Source organism: Eurytemora carolleeae, unplaced genomic scaffold, assembly GCF_000591075.1.
Source record: "Eurytemora carolleeae unplaced genomic scaffold, Eaff_2.0 scaffold57, whole genome shotgun sequence".
NCBI classification, from domain to species: Eukaryota; Metazoa; Arthropoda; class Copepoda; order Calanoida; family Temoridae; genus Eurytemora; species Eurytemora carolleeae.
The window spans coordinates 524344-540606 of NW_019396351.1; the positions used below are offsets into that span (position 1 = coordinate 524344).

Sequence of the window (16263 nt, forward strand, 5' to 3'; positions counted from 1 at the left end):
CGTTTTCAAGACAATGTCAGGTTTTCCATTTTCGAACATATCCCGAACTTGAAACATCGTCGCGTTTTTGAGACAAAACACACTTTCCTGTTTTTGGGTATAATCCGCAATTCAAAACAAAACTCACTTTCATAGCTTACAAAATAAATCACTGAAAAAAAAAATTATCTTATGAAGACTAAATTAATTTCTGAATTATTTCTGAAATCTAAGTTTCAAGATTTTATCTGTTAAATTAGAGAATATCGATGATTTATTTTCAGGCATTTTAAACAAAGTTTCCCGCTTTTCTATTTAAATCTATATTGTAAGAACAAATGATATTAATATTTTTATTTCGAAATGCTAATGATTTTTAAATTATAAAAGCACAGTTTGTTTTAATATTTCTATTTTACCTTATCAAAAATCTTGTTTTGTTACGAAGTGCGTAACATTTATATGAATTCCGGTAATTGTCTCCAAACCAGGATATGTTCCGAAAATGTTTAGTTTAAGATTGTCATTTATTGTATCAATATATAGTTTTAGCCCATTTTTTTAATAAATATATGGTGTAATTTTGTTCTACTCGTCTTGGATTTAAAGATATATATATACTCTTGAAAAAGATAATTTTGCAGATTTGGAACTAATTTCCCCTGTTAATCTAAATTAATATCTTTTTCTAGTTTCTGTTCCCTCCATATTTTAAACTATTTAATATCCACAACCTGATATGCGTATTATTTCGAGTTCAAAGAGTGATAATTCTTCAAATATTTTAAAAATATTTTTTCCACATTTTTGTAAAATCATATCCTTTATGTTGTCATCCATCCATACCTTTTTATAAATGTAAAAATAGGGAAAAACTATGTTTGTGAAATTGTGATGTAGTAACTACTATGTATTGTAACGTAAAATGTATTACATAAGGTACTGCCATCAGGCGCGCAACTAGACATTTGGTTAGGGGGGGGGACTTTCCCAGGAAAAAAACAGAATAATGAAAACAACAAAGATTAAGGCACCTTGGAACCTTGTCAACCTGCTCTGATCTATGGCAGTAGTTAGGCTCGGAGACGAAGGGGGTCTGTTTGTGTGTATATGGTGTATTAAGTGCTATTTCGATTGAACTATAAGCTCAATAAACTAACGTTCAATTATCTTTTTTTTATTTTACGATAAGAGCTCTTAAATTTCCTCAGGGTCAGGATTCATGAATCGCTAAATTGCAAAATAGGGTGGACTTCGTCACTTCTTGCCCCCCCCCCACAGGGGGGGCAAGACTTCTTAAGGGAGGGGCATGGCCCCCTTAATCAGGCTAGGGGGGCCTGGCCCCCCCTAGTTGCGCGCCTGTCTGCCATGGTGGCGTAGTCAGGGGGGTGCTATGGAGCTAAGCCCCCCCCATGGGAGATGAGTACTCTACATAGAAACGAATCGGAGAAAATCAGTTTAAAAATCTATGAGGAAATTAGTTTAAAAATATTTATTTTGTAAAACTTATTTGGCTATATCCGCCCATACCAAAAATATTTTTTTATGATCATCTATACAAACCCAAAACTTATTTTCTCTATGGGTTACATTATACAGGGTAGAAATCAACTTTTCCCAGACCCGATACAAGTTGTTTCAATACATTCCTTCTTAAAATATTTTTTAATATCATGTGTGTAGTGTAAAGAAATATCCTCATCATTGAGGAAAAATCGCAAATGTTTTAAGATTATTTTTTAAGTCAAATGTACTTATACATATATATATCAGATATTTTAGGACAAAATCTGGACAACTTGCAAATTTGAATTTTCTGATTTGGCACACGTACTAACGACATAGGATTCACACTGTCAAGACGGTTCCAACGGTATATCGGACATGTCTTAGTATTTTTTTCAAACTTTCACGCGTTCCGTTAGGGGTAGGACACAATTTAAATTCAAAACATTATAGCCCACTATAGTTTGAGGTCAGCAAGTTTATTCAAAATTTTACAACCTTTTTAAATAAGTCAAAATTTTAGAATTCCAAAATATTTTTAAAAAATTTAATTGAAGTAAATATTCAAATTTTGAAGCAAATAATATTTAGCCATCGCCGCTACTTAAGGGAAACCTGCTAAACCCAACTATAAATTCAAATCATCTGAAACCCTGCAAAAAGAACACTTATAAAAATAATCAGATTATATGCATATACTTTATTGTAAATTTGTTTTAGTAAATAAATATTTATTATTATAGTTTCTTATAAATATTGATTTCTCTGCTTTTGCAGGAAAATACTAATGAATATAATGACGAGCGACGGGATAATTTCTGCCACTGTGTCTGCTGTAAAATGAATTCGGTTGGCTATTCGAATTTTTTTGAAAATACAATTTGATTCATTGATATGCTAATGAAAGTCTACCGTCTATTATTAAATATATAATGTATGGTTTGCTTCTGGGATTATCGGCTGCTATTGAGAATTGCATTGTCTGCTATTGGGAGTGAATTATCTGTTATAAAAAGGTAAATTGTCTGGTGTAAAATGTATAATTATCGTCTGCTTTAAGTGCTGTGTGCTTTTTTAGGTATCGAAAATAAATTGTCTGCTTTCAAATGTATAATTATCGTCTGGTACAGAACGCTAAGTGCATCTTCTGTTATTAAATGTAAATTGTCTGCTATCAAATGTATGATTATCATATACTACTGAGTGCTGCATTTATTTTCTGCTTTTTGGTTTGCTCTTAAAATTTTCTTCTGCTACTGAGAGGTTATCGTCTGCTAAGAATGAGAAGATAGCAGACGACCAGGGAGTTTAGCCTTGACGCTCGTAACTGTAGAATGCCAGTTCCTTGTGTTCTTCTTGGATATCTCCCAGGAATCTAAAAAAAAATAAATAACATAATTAAACACACATTTAGAAACTCGCATTTTTGTCTGATCATCGGAAATTCCGAATACTGAACATACATTTGTAAATTCAGAAAACTGAATACATAATCCGACATTCAGAAATGTACATTTAGAATTCCGGAATGCCAAAAACATTTGCAGAAATTTATAATGCGAAAAGATTCGGTAATCTCTATTCATGTTTCTAATATGGCATTACTGAACTTACTGACTTTAATCACTTTCTATAATAATTAATAAAAATGTTGATTGTATAAATGTAAAATCTTTGGTTCTACCTGCACCCATTCTCAAAACCTCGGTAGTGTCAACATTCTTGAGACCGTCGGTAGATCCACCATATACATACACATCACTAAACATATACATACACATCACTAAACATATACATACACATCACTGAACATATTCATACATATCACTAAACATATACATAAACATCACTAAACATATACATACACATTACCAAACATATACATACACATCAATAAACATGTACATATACGTTATTAAACACGAACAATGTACATACACGTCACTAAACATATACATATACGTCACTGAACATATACATACACGTCATTAAACATATACATACACGTCACAAAACATATAAATATACGTCACTAAACATATACATACACGTCCCTGAACATATACATACACGACACTAAACATATACATACACGTTACTAAACATGTACATACACGTCACTGAACATAAACATACACATCACTAAACATATACATACACGTCACTAAACATATACATACACGTTACTAAACATATACATACACGACACTAAAAATATACATACACGTCACTAAACATATACATACACGTCACTAAACATATACATATACGTCACTGAACATATACATACACGTCATTAAACATATACATACACGTCACTAAACATATACATATACGTCACTTAACATATACATGCACGTCATTAAACATATACATACACGTCTCAGGAACTATAAGAAAAGAAATCTGAAAAAGAGGTCCCGTTATGAACCCCCCAGACCGCCGGCAGGAATGGGAAGCACCGTCCCACTCCTGCTCTAACTGGACCTTTATACCTACAACAATTAGCCCATTGTCAGAAGATACAAAGGAGATACTTTCCAGCCAGTGGCTCATCAATTAACTCCATTGGATGGTTGGTATCAAACAACCCTTTAGGCGAAGAAATGAGGTTACATATACATACACATACACGTCACTAAACATATACATATACGTCACTAAACATATACATACACGTCACTGAACATATACATACACGACACTGAACATATACATACACGTTACTAAACAAAAACATACACGTCATTAAACATAAACATACACGTCAAACATACACATAAACATAGAGTGTGACGAAAAAAGTTTATGAATGCAAGAAAGTTCTCTAAAAATCCAGGTTTTCTCGGTATAGAAATGAATATTTTTCTCAAGTAAACTTGAAGGAGAAAGAAAAGTTTGTTATTTCAAAGAAATAAGAATTTAAATTATTTAACGAGACTTACAGTTTTGAAAGTTTAACATAAAACTTTAAATTCTAAGAAAGAGAAAAATTTTGTGTAAAGTTTTAGCACGAAAACAGTTTTGTAAGATTGTAAGATAAAACAAATGTTCCTGATTTAAAAGTCTTACTTTAGATACATCACGACAACTTAACTGTAAAGAAAACTTATAAAAGAAAAAATTACAAAATGCAATATCAAAATCAATAAAAATTGTTCTGTCCTCTTTATGTGATCAAACATTTTATGCTCTATAGATAAAACAGTATATACATTGGTAATGAATGCTGTGTACACAAGTATTTGAACTCACCACCGTTACTACCGATAATACGGTTTAATCTATACATGCAGTACCCGAGGTTCTATTCTCTAGAATATCTTATGAAGTTACGAAAAAATGTTTTCTTTGCATCTATCTTAACCCTATTCCTACTTAAGTCTCTCTGCCAAAATTTCCTGTTTTAAGAACAAGTTTTTATGTGCAAAATGGCTCAATCTTTGAACATCATCTACATTTGATGATTTGACCCAATAATGGGACAATTGTTTTCCATTTTTTTATTACATTTGGAGCTACGGAACTCAGAAGATAACGACGTTTTCGGCACTGATGCACTGAAATAACATCAGCAGAAATCGACGTTTTCGGCCGATACTTCAACGCCATCACCCTTTTTCTCAAAAACGGCTGCTCATTAGATTTGTTTAAAACATGTTTTAAAAGCGGCCAACCCTAAACTTTCAATTTCCAAAAAAAAATGTATGCAGAAATGTTCAGTGCATGAAAGCTAAAACCTAAAGGGGGGGGGCCACAAAACGTATTACTCTCCGGAAAATTTAAACAGTGTTTAAACATAACTTAGAATTGTCGTAGGAGGCTGATTTTTTGCATGCAAACTCAGAATTATGTATATTACGTGCATTTTTTGGTTTTGAAGGAATCTGAGCAAAAGTGCGCGCGCGCGCGCGTTTTTTGTGAAAAAATGCGCTAAAATTCATTTCTGAGGTCAAAATAAATATTAGAAAAAATCGTTCTCTAAGAAAGACCCGTTAATTATGTTAAAATGTTCATATGCAAAATTGATACAAAGGAGGAGGGGGTCCAAATATTGCATACTATGACGGACCCAAAGCTCAGTGAATTTGGAAAATTTTAGATATTTTAGTTTTTAAATTCTGGCTGTAAACCTTGAAGGACGTCTTGAAAATTCTCCAAATTGAGATTTAAATCAGCTCCGTTGAAATATTCAATAATGATTTGACAGGCATCTTCTTCTATTCCTCCTTTAATCTCGATTTCTTCTTGTGTCGGGTCGAAGTTAAGAAAAGCTTCATAGTACTTTGATTTTTCTTTCAAAATCGTTGATTCACAAGTTAAGATTTTTTCATTTAAAATAATCTTGATTAACTTAGATTCACTTTTCAAGCCTAATGATTCTAATTTGTCGGTCAAATCTTCGATATTCTCACTCATTTTGAGCAACTATGAACTTCATGAACTAATGATTTAAATTTCAAGTGAATTCGGCCCGCATGTTGCGTAACTCCATACGAATACGATCTTGTTTTGTTTATATAAATCAGCTGTTCAACACAGACGACATTCGAACACGGACCCTGAAACTTTATTTGTCTGTTTATGCTTTGCTTTACAATCTTTACAAAATCGGTACCCGCGCTCATCGAACCAAGAGGAAACGAACCTATACGTTTTTCTGGCCTAAAACCAAAGAGAATAGAATATATATTCTATTCTCTTTGCATGAATGTATATGAATGTATATGAATATATATTCTATTCTCTTTGCCTAAAAATCTGTAGGTTCGATATGCGAAATGTTCCAAACTAACCAAAAGAATTGAAATTATAGCGAGAGGGGGGGGGGTGGAAAAAAACACGCCACCCAAATTTGTTTTGCGGCATGCGCGCTCCTCAATTAGTAATTACAAATAAAAAAGTTAAAATTAATCCGTTTATTTCTTAGAAATAGGACCATATTTTGACCTCTGTTATTAAACACTTAAACAAAAGAAAACATGTTATTTACAGAAGTTCTTCGTTCGAGATTAAATCTGAATTCAGCGGCCAATGTTTCAAACATTCTGCAAAATTTGTAAACGCATCTTTCATTAATATCGTTTTTTCCAAATGCGAGCCCGTTATGTCCGATCAATGATAGGGGCCATGTCCCTGTATTTCTCTGTTTCTGTTACAGGGTGTCCCACGAAACATGACAGTTGGTAAATAATTTAGAATTTCTTCCTCCATAATCCATAATTTGTTAAGTTGTTTAATACCAAAGACAATAATAAAAAAATTATATAGGAGTCATATTAGTAACATTAATTTCAAAGTAAGATATACTGGAGAAAATTTTTAAACGAAATAAAATGAAAACTTAACAGCCTTTAATATCTTGCAGTGTATGGAAGACGATATTCAAAATTATTTAAAAACTGTCATGTTTCGTGGGACACCCGGGGTGTATATTCCTAACTCCCAATATGCAATTTCTTTGGTCGACCTTAATTTTTCTTTAACCTTTAATGTACATACATGCATAATACTCAGATACAAATAAATTCTAGTACAATAGATACCTACGTATAGTTTCTGCAATCTCAGTACAACGAGGGAGGGAGTCCAGAGTTCCTCAAATAGTAATCACCAGGGGGGGGGGGGGGGAATCCTCTTTTTTTTATGTCAAACATCACTTCAATATAAGATTTATGCTTTTTGATGGAAATGTCGAAAAAAAAACTTTTAGGTGAAATTTTGGAGATCTAGCGCATTGTACACTATACAGAGGCCTTCATTATATCAAAATATCAAAGTATATTTCAAATGGGAAATTCCAATGAATCAGTATTTTCAACCCATCTCGTAACACTAGAGATTGAGGAATGCAATATGAATAATGTGGAATTTTTGAATCATGAATTCAATATTAACAGGTTTATCCAAAGAAACCTATTATCTATGATCCTAAAGATAAGATAACAATAAAAAAATATATTATAACTTTCCAATTTGATCTACCTATTAACCATATTCCGCCTCTAGCCTCGTCAACTACGAGGGCGGGGTAGCAGAACTGTGCTGGAAGGGAAGGCAGCTCCTCCCAACCAGTCCTGGTCAGGCGGTAACAGTCCTGGATAATCCGTCTCTTGTTTAGACCGCCAAACAAATAAATCTCATCCTAAAATATTTTGATTCTATATAAATCAGCGGAGAGTTATTCCAGTCCTATATGAATTTGACAACCGCCTATGTAAATGTATAGTCATTAGAAATGACATATACTGTCCCTTTGATAATCAAGTTTCATTTACATAATTGGAAACTCCTATTCTACAGTGATAACTAGAAAACTATGAAAAAGGAAGACGACTTTATATCGATACTTAATTGTATTTGATGTTGCTACAAAGCAAATAGTTTTACTTAACACTTATTAAATCATTAATTGAGTGAAATAAGTCTGTTACCCCCAAAGATAATATATATATAGATATGCTGGCAGGTTGAAACCTCCTGCCTATATTGCTTGTAACAGACAATTCATATTTGTACCCCTGATAACAATGTAACAAAAGACATTTATAGCAAAATGATTACTTTCAAGTGTTGCAATCTGGGTCTGTTTACGACCAATACAATTAAATTTCTAGGTAACACAAAGATAAAAACAGAGCTTTGAACAAAAATAATATATATGTAGTATGATAAGCTATTATAATTTTGAGGTATTGAGAAAAATTAAAGCAACACCATCTCTGTCGTATGCATGGCATTTTATCCTCTGGATTGTTGCTGATTTATCATTTTGTTTATGCGTGATAACACCAAAAAAAATCTTCGAACTGCTTTTTTCTTACTTAAGAACTTTAAAACATAGCTAGATATAACTAAAAATACTATAATTTTTTTAAGATGCATTAATTAACGTATGCCATTCAGTACAACTTACACATTTTAACTTTGTTTAGTCTAATTCCTACCTTTGTTTTATTTGCATTGATTAACTTGTTTCATTAAGTACAATTTGCAGTACACATTGTTGATAAATAGTAGACATTTGGTGTTATGAAGCATAAACAAAGTGATAAATCAGTAACAATCCAGAGGATAAAATGCCATGCATACGACGAGGGGAGGAAGGCCAGCCACAACAATTTCTAGTCCTAGCCACATTCTCCTTATTTTCTCGTCCGAGCCACCTCGGAATCCTCGTCCTTAGATTATGTTATGTTAAAAAGTTTCCAATTCTTGAAAATAAAACTATTTTTAAAAATCTGGCCATGTTAGGGCATAAAACATGGATGGACTTTAGTATCGCAATGATTATATCATGTTGGAATCTAACACATGAGAATGATGTCAAACTTTATTTTGGTAAAACTATAAATCTCTTCTGCCTCCGTAATGGCTGACCTTTGTGATATAAAATAAATAGCAAAATATTCGGCTTACCTCTGCCTATAATTTTCCACATAGAACCACCCGGAAAAATTCTATGGTTTTCACTATAGTTAACAAAAAAGATTGAAGCTCTCTAAACTTGAAATTATTTGCGGCATTCTACAACAGGAATATCTGAAAACGCGCGTAAAAAAGGTGAACATTTTTAAAGACATTAAACTTGAAATCTTTCATTCAATTGAAACTTTTTTTTCGATTTACAAAAATTTGATATTTCATTTATGCCCAAACGTGGCTTTATTCTTAAAAAATAGCTTTATCTGGAATGATTCGACACTTAAAAAAATAATATCAAAAGGACGAGGATTTCGAGGTGGCTCGGACGAGAAAATGAGGAGAATGTGGCTCGGACGAGAAATTGTTGTGGTTGGCCTTCCTCCCCTCATACGACAGAGATGGTGCTGCTTTCAACTTTGCCCAAGAGACCTCAAAATTTTACTACTCTCTCCTATCTATCTATATATATTATCTTTGCTTTACACTGCACAATTAATGTGTTTCATGGTCATTGGAATATTTAAAGTAAAAACTTGAGTCTAAAAGTCGTCTTCCTTTAGCACAAATTCGGTTTGAATAGAAATGTTTCACAAATGAACCTTCCTTCCTTCCTTCAAGATAAAAAATACGTAAATAATCCATAACCTTTAGAACAGCGACTGCAGGATTACTGATCCCCTGAGGAAGAGGTTTAGATTGGCTCCAGGTACATGATGAGGGCTGGAATGTATCAACACTGGAAGAGGTTACTAGCTCCCGGCTTCCTCTCTCCCATTCTTCCACACTCACACCTCCTGGAGTAATCGATCAATAAATCAGGCAATTTTTTCATTAACCATTTAAACAACTGAAAAAAAATCCAAATCCAAGAATCAAAGACTCAGTCGTTGAATTGACCAATCAATCAATCAATCAATCAATCATTCAATCAATCAATCAATCAATCAATCAAGTATCAGTCACCAATATAATGATAACTACCTAAAAAGACCAAATAACATAACTCATCAATGAGTTATCTTAAATTCATCAATGTATACAATATCTACATATACATAAACAGTTTACACATATAAATTTAATTGTACACAAACATTAACGCGGTTTCCCTACCCCTTAGTCAAATACATACAGCAACTGATCTATACATCTTTATAAGATTATATATTGAACCTATTAGATATATTCGGTCTTGAAGAGAAACAGCTCCCGAGAGAAGACGAGGGGGAGGAACACCTTCACTCTCTCCCCAACTATTATTCTCCAGATCAAACCAACTCACCCGCCATCTTCTCTCACCACCGAAGAAGAACAACCTTAATCAGAAATATCAGGAAAGAGATCTGAAAGCCCCCCCAGGTTGGAGAACCCAGACCGCCATTGGGTGAGAGCACTCAAACATCCCCACTCCCCCGCCCCTGGCCATCCAAAGACGAGGTACCGCCAGGGGGCAGGCTGAACCGGAGTACAGAGGTATATAAACATATAAATATTTTGATAGCGCAGCCTAGATAGTTTGATATGTGTACTAGGGAGGTGTTCAAAATTGAATTATACTACATTATGGCAGAAAAGTTTACATGAAACCCAAAAGATTGAAAGAGTTATATAATGGAATTTGGGAAAATGACTTTTTGATAACTTTCATATGGGGTGGGGGAGTTTGTTGGTCAAAGTATATGTTCAACCTGGGATAAGTAGGTAGATCATTGATAATCCTGTGGAGTTCAGGAAAACTAACCTGGGATGTGAGTAGGTCATTGATAATCCTGGGGTTCAGAAAAACTAACCTGGGATGTAGGTAGATCATTGATGATCCTGTGGAGTACAGGAAAACTAACCTGGGATGAAGGTAAACCATTGATGATCCTGTGGAGTACAGGAAAACTAACCTGGGATGAAGGTAAACCATTGATGATCCTGTGGAGTTCAGGAAAACTAACCTAGGATGAAGGTAAACCATTGAGGATCCAGTGGAGTTCTCAACTAAAACCTTTGGTTTTCTGGTGAGTACCTTCCACACGTGGGATTTATCAGACCGGAGGTCCAGGTAATGAATTTGACCTTTTAGGTTTCCTAAAAATAAGTCTAGATAAAAGGTACCTTCACTAAAATTCACCCAAATTTTTGAAGAGTAATGACTAATGATATGCAAGTTAAAAGGTCCCAGATATGGATATCCAAGGCTGCCGCCTTCGTTCTGATCTTAGTAATAAGATTCTTGACTTACAAGTAGGTGTTTAAAACCCTTAGCTTGTCTTTGAATCACACTTTTTGGTGAATTTTTTTTAAACATGGAAAAAAGGGGGGGGATATAATGTTTCCCAACATTTTTTTTTCTTTTTTTAAAAAGTATCTAATTGAGGTCTGTTTTCAAAAGAATCCATGAATCCATGAATCCAGAAAATGTGAAAAATATAAAAATTGTAAAAAATATTAAAAAAGTGGGAAAATATGATAAAAAGGGGGAAAAGTGATCTTAAAAACCTTTAACTTCGTAATGAGATTCTTGACTAACAGGTAAAACACCTTGCTTGTCTTTGAATCATACTTTTTCGTAAAAAAAGCTTTAAAAAACATGGAAAAAAGGGGAAAAAGGGGAAAAAAATGTTACCCCCTTTTGTTTTGTTTTACAAAAATACTTTTCAATTGAGGCCTGTGTGCTAAAGATTTTTTTTTCGATGAAAAATGAATTCATGAATCCAGAAAATCTGAAAATATTAACGAAGTGGGAAAATATGATTAAAAAAAGGGGGAAATAGGGGAAAAAGTGATCTGAAAACCCTTCACTTCGTTCTGATGTTAGAAATGAGATTCTTGACTAACAAGTAGGTGTTTTAAACACCTAGCTGGTATTTGAATCAGACTTTTCGGTGAAAAAGCTTAAAAAAAACATGTAGGAATGGGGGAAAGGAGGGAAAAAATTTTTTAAACAATTTTTTCTACTTTTTTTACTTAAAACACAATTTGTTAAAACAAACACAAATGATGCCCAGATGCAAAATTTCATTCATATTCCTCAGGTCAGGATTCCCAAATGTATTCAAATAGGTTAAACTAACCCTCCCCTTTTGTGAAAAAACCTGAATGTATAATGAGGAGAAAACCCATTTTTTAGGAGGGGGAAAGGAGGGGGNGGGGGGTTGTCGTCAACGATAAACTTCCCTCCTGAACCCACCACCTTTTATCCTACCTACAGTACAGGCGATAATTATTTTAGGCCAGCGAGCATTGAACCCTTGATACTTCTTCAACTCTGATAACCGTCTCACAGTACTATCTACAGACTGGCCGAGGTATTTTAAACTAAAGAAACAGGTTTGAACTAGAATCTTAATAAAGAATTTAAAATATATATTTATTAGTCGAGGGAACTTTTTATAAAGCAAAGTCAAAATGACAAAATTTTGATTTTAAATATTCCGCTCAACAAAAAAAAAATCATCGTTTATCCAAATTTCAACGAGTGTTTCTTGTTTCAAATACTTTCAGAATAAGAAAAATTATATTTACGCCGATGGAAACGAAAGAAAAGAGAAAGAATGGGAAAAATATGATATAATTGTAACCTGAGTTCTATTTGTTTACTCCAAGCTTCCAAGTGAACCTGGAGATCTTTATCCTCCTGAAGGAGTTCAAGGCAGGACTGAGAGAGAAGAGCAATATTTAGTTTACTAAAAATCGGTACAAAATACTGATACCTAAAATATAACATAAATTTTACGAAATAAAATTAATTTGATTTTTATTCTAGTCTTTATTACTCTATATATACCTTTCTTGTTTATGCTCTATCCAGCCTAAAAAAGATTCAACTTTTTCTGTTTCAAAAAAAATTGATGGCACGTAACTTTAGCAGTTAATTAAGCTATCCCAACGACAACAAACTAGAACTAACTTTTAACCTATAAAATAATAGAAAAGGGTGTTCTATCTGGAAAAGGAAAACATCTCATTTACTTTTTGATCCTAGAAATCCAACGAGTTTATTTTTCAGAAAATCCAAATCAAAATATGAGAAAATTTAATGGTACATTCCCCCAGTCTTTATATTTCATGCTGTATTTGTCAATCCTATATTAATCTTATTAAAATTTTTCTTGTTGAATTCTTTCCTATAGCTGCAAAACAAAGCAGGTCCTCTCCGCATTGAATATCAATATCCAGAGTTGACAAAACATGTTCAATCTTCAAATCTAGAAATTCTTCGACCTAAAAGCAAAACTTTTAGTTAAAAAAAAAAGGCTTTATAAATAAACAGGAAAACACACATAAAAAACGATATAAACATGATTTCTTAGAATACAATTGGCTGTCTCCCCATCCCTTCCCCCTCGCTTTTGCGCTTGCATTAAAAGGTGAAATGAGCAGGGGTGGTAGACAAATCAAATTCTTTAAATACTAAGGGGTTTATATTAGAATTATTTGAAAAAAACAAAAAATTTGACATCAGATTCAGTTGTAAAGTTTTACCAAACAATTCGTTTATTTTCTCATTAAAATCTCTTATTTACACCTGTTAAATTAAAAAAAAAACGATTTAGTTTTTTAAGAGGGGGTGGTGTTGGATTTTTAACTTAACATTTACCCTTACAGAGCACACATGTTTAAACAATCAATCCCAGGATCGTTTACAGGAATTTTTCCGAAGGGTGAGACTAGAAAAAATATCTTTCGGGGGGGGGGGGGCTCAGGACCTAAAAACATCTGGAAACATAGATTTCAGTGTTCCAGGAGGGGGCTGAACCCCTATAACCACCCTCCCCATACGCCACAATCGGCCTACAAACCTTTCCAGTTTTTGTTGCAAGATTCAAGAAGACTGAAAACACGGTTTCAATATAATATTTAGCCGTGTTCCCCAGTTTCTTGGACCCAACCCGGGTAGAAAACTCGAGAATTCTAAAAACGTTTTCCAATCCTAACTGCGTAGCAATGTACGCAATTGTTTTGCTCTCAACACAGGAACACTGAAGAAATATAGCACCTATAAATATTACAGTCAGATATTAAAGTTTTGAAACTCAGTTTATTTCCTAAAAAACGATTTTTGGCCCCCCCCCCCCCCCTCCTATAAATTTTGAACATTATTTTAACTTATTTTTATGTAGTAAAAGATGGGCGTGTAGTCGCAGCGCCCGGCCTTCTAGCTGCGGCACTCAGGCCCCTGGTCAGTCCTAGCCGCGCTCGGCCCGGAAATTGCCTCAACCTAATTTTTACCCCTAAAATGATACAAAATAAATATTGTTAATTTGGTACTTTTCTAGAGAACGATTTCTGCCCCCCCAGGTAATGAATTTGACCTTTTAGGTTTCCTAAAAATAAGTCTAGATAAAAGGTACCTTCACTAAAATTCACCCAAATTTTTGAAGAGTAATGACTAATGATATGCAAGTTAAAAGGTCCCAGATATGGATATCCAAGGCTGCCGCCTTCGTTCTGATCTTAGTAATAAGATTCTTGACTTACAAGTAGGTGTTTAAAACCCTTAGCTTGTCTTTGAATCACACTTTTTGGTGAATTTTTTTTAAACATGGAAAAAAGGGGGGGGATATAATGTTTCCCAACATTTTTTTTTCTTTTTTTAAAAAGTATCTAATTGAGGTCTGTTTTCAAAAGAATCCATGAATCCATGAATCCAGAAAATGTGAAAAATATAAAAATTGTAAAAAATATTAAAAAAGTGGGAAAATATGATAAAAAGGGGGAAAAGTGATCTTAAAAACCTTTAACTTCGTAATGAGATTCTTGACTAACAGGTAAAACACCTTGCTTGTCTTTGAATCATACTTTTTCGTAAAAAAAGCTTTAAAAAACATGGAAAAAAGGGGAAAAAGGGGAAAAAAATGTTACCCCCTTTTGTTTTGTTTTACAAAAATACTTTTCAATTGAGGCCTGTGTGCTAAAGATTTTTTTTTCGATGAAAAATGAATTCATGAATCCAGAAAATCTGAAAATNTTTCCTCTCTATATAAGGAGTTTAAAACAACATTCAGAGGAAAATGCCGCAAACATTCTTAAAGCGCAACTTGAAACTAAAAAACGTAATATATTTCTAGCACTTAGTGTGGCATATTTATTGATTTATTTTCGAAACTAAGGAGCAATAAAGAAAGCTTTAACAATATTGTACACCATAGGGCCATTAAAAGAGGTCAATATGGTCTTATTTCTAAGAAATAAACGATTTAATTTTATGCTTTTTTGGGGTGATTACTATTTGAGGTGGTGGAGATTACCAATTTAGGAGCGCGCTTGCCGCAAAACAGATTTGGGTGGCAGTGATTACTATTTGAGGAACTCTGGACTCCCTCCCTCGTACAACTGTATGTCACAAGTGTCAACCTAGTTTTTGTGTCCGACAAAATTATTAATAATAGTGATATTTTTAAAATAAAGTGCTAATTATTTTTCGTCCAGACTACGTTCACGTACCTATTTTTCGTCCGGACCACGCACTTTTCTGTTTTCTTTCTTATTTTACTCCTAAGCTGCAACTTTTAGGTGATAATCGCTGGGATTTTTAGAATCTAAAACTAAAAATTAACATATTTTAGGTAAGGAGCATTATAGTAGTTTTGATTTGCTCAAGATATTATGAAATACAAATTTCCATGAATTGTTTTATGTCTATTGTACCTTCATAAGATGTTCTTCTAAAAAAAAACCGGGTAAAATATTTTAAACCATTATATTCAATGAGGTTATAGTGTATTAGTGTATGAAGTGTATAGAGTGATGTGTACGCTAACCCTTTACTAATTTTATAAGCCATAAACTATTCCGAGAGCGTATTGCATATTTGTTTACTATGATTGATTATGTTGATTCTGGCCTAACCTATAGTTCCTATAGTATATCAATATTAGTAAACAGTTGTAAGTGTATAACAGTACACAGCTAACTGAGCACACAGGTAGAGAACTATCCCCCCCTGAGCCCGAAATTTAAAAGAGTATCGTTCAACGAAACCCTTGAGTTTCCTTTTTGGGGTCTTAACATTTTGTAGATTTTTATTTGAGAGATTCGAGAAAAATGGAGAATAGGAAGAAACAAATATTTCATAACAAAAATATCGATATCCACAAAACTGCTTAATCTTATTCGTAAAACCCGGGTTTTAAAACTGGTTTTCATAACGATACCCTGTCTTAAGTTTTGGGCTCAGATTACATTCAACATGACGTAACACAAAATTTGAATAAAATAATGAAAAGTATTCTTTAACCCCTCCCCCACCCTTGAGTGAAATTAGAAATTATCATAAGAAAAAAGTGTAAATGTTGATTTGTATGAAGTTTGAGTTTGATAAAATACCTTATGTAATATGTATCTTTCTTCATTCTTTCTTTT

At 33.3% G+C, this 16263-nt stretch overlaps 1 protein-coding gene and 1 long non-coding RNA gene across 2 annotated transcripts; both read right to left on the minus strand.

Moving 5' to 3' along the window:
- Window positions 1-2580: 2580 nt before the first annotated feature.
- LOC111701499 (uncharacterized) lies at window positions 2581-3270 on the minus strand. Its single transcript, XR_002765207.1, has 2 exons — window positions 3170-3270; window positions 2581-2860 (listed from the first exon to the last, which is right to left on the minus strand). It is a non-coding gene; the product is annotated as an uncharacterized LOC111701499 (long non-coding RNA).
- A 4138-nt stretch (window positions 3271-7408) lies between these two features.
- LOC111701520 (uncharacterized) lies at window positions 7409-16253 on the minus strand. The gene is made up of 8 exons (XM_023472829.1): window positions 16228-16253; window positions 12480-12611; window positions 12104-12216; window positions 10803-10986; window positions 10084-10226; window positions 9556-9704; window positions 7471-7630; window positions 7409-7416 (listed from the first exon to the last, which is right to left on the minus strand). The coding sequence occupies exons 1-8, from the start codon at window positions 16251-16253 to the stop codon at window positions 7409-7411; spliced, it is 915 nt and encodes a 304-aa protein (XP_023328597.1).
- Window positions 16254-16263: the final 10 nt, after the last annotated feature.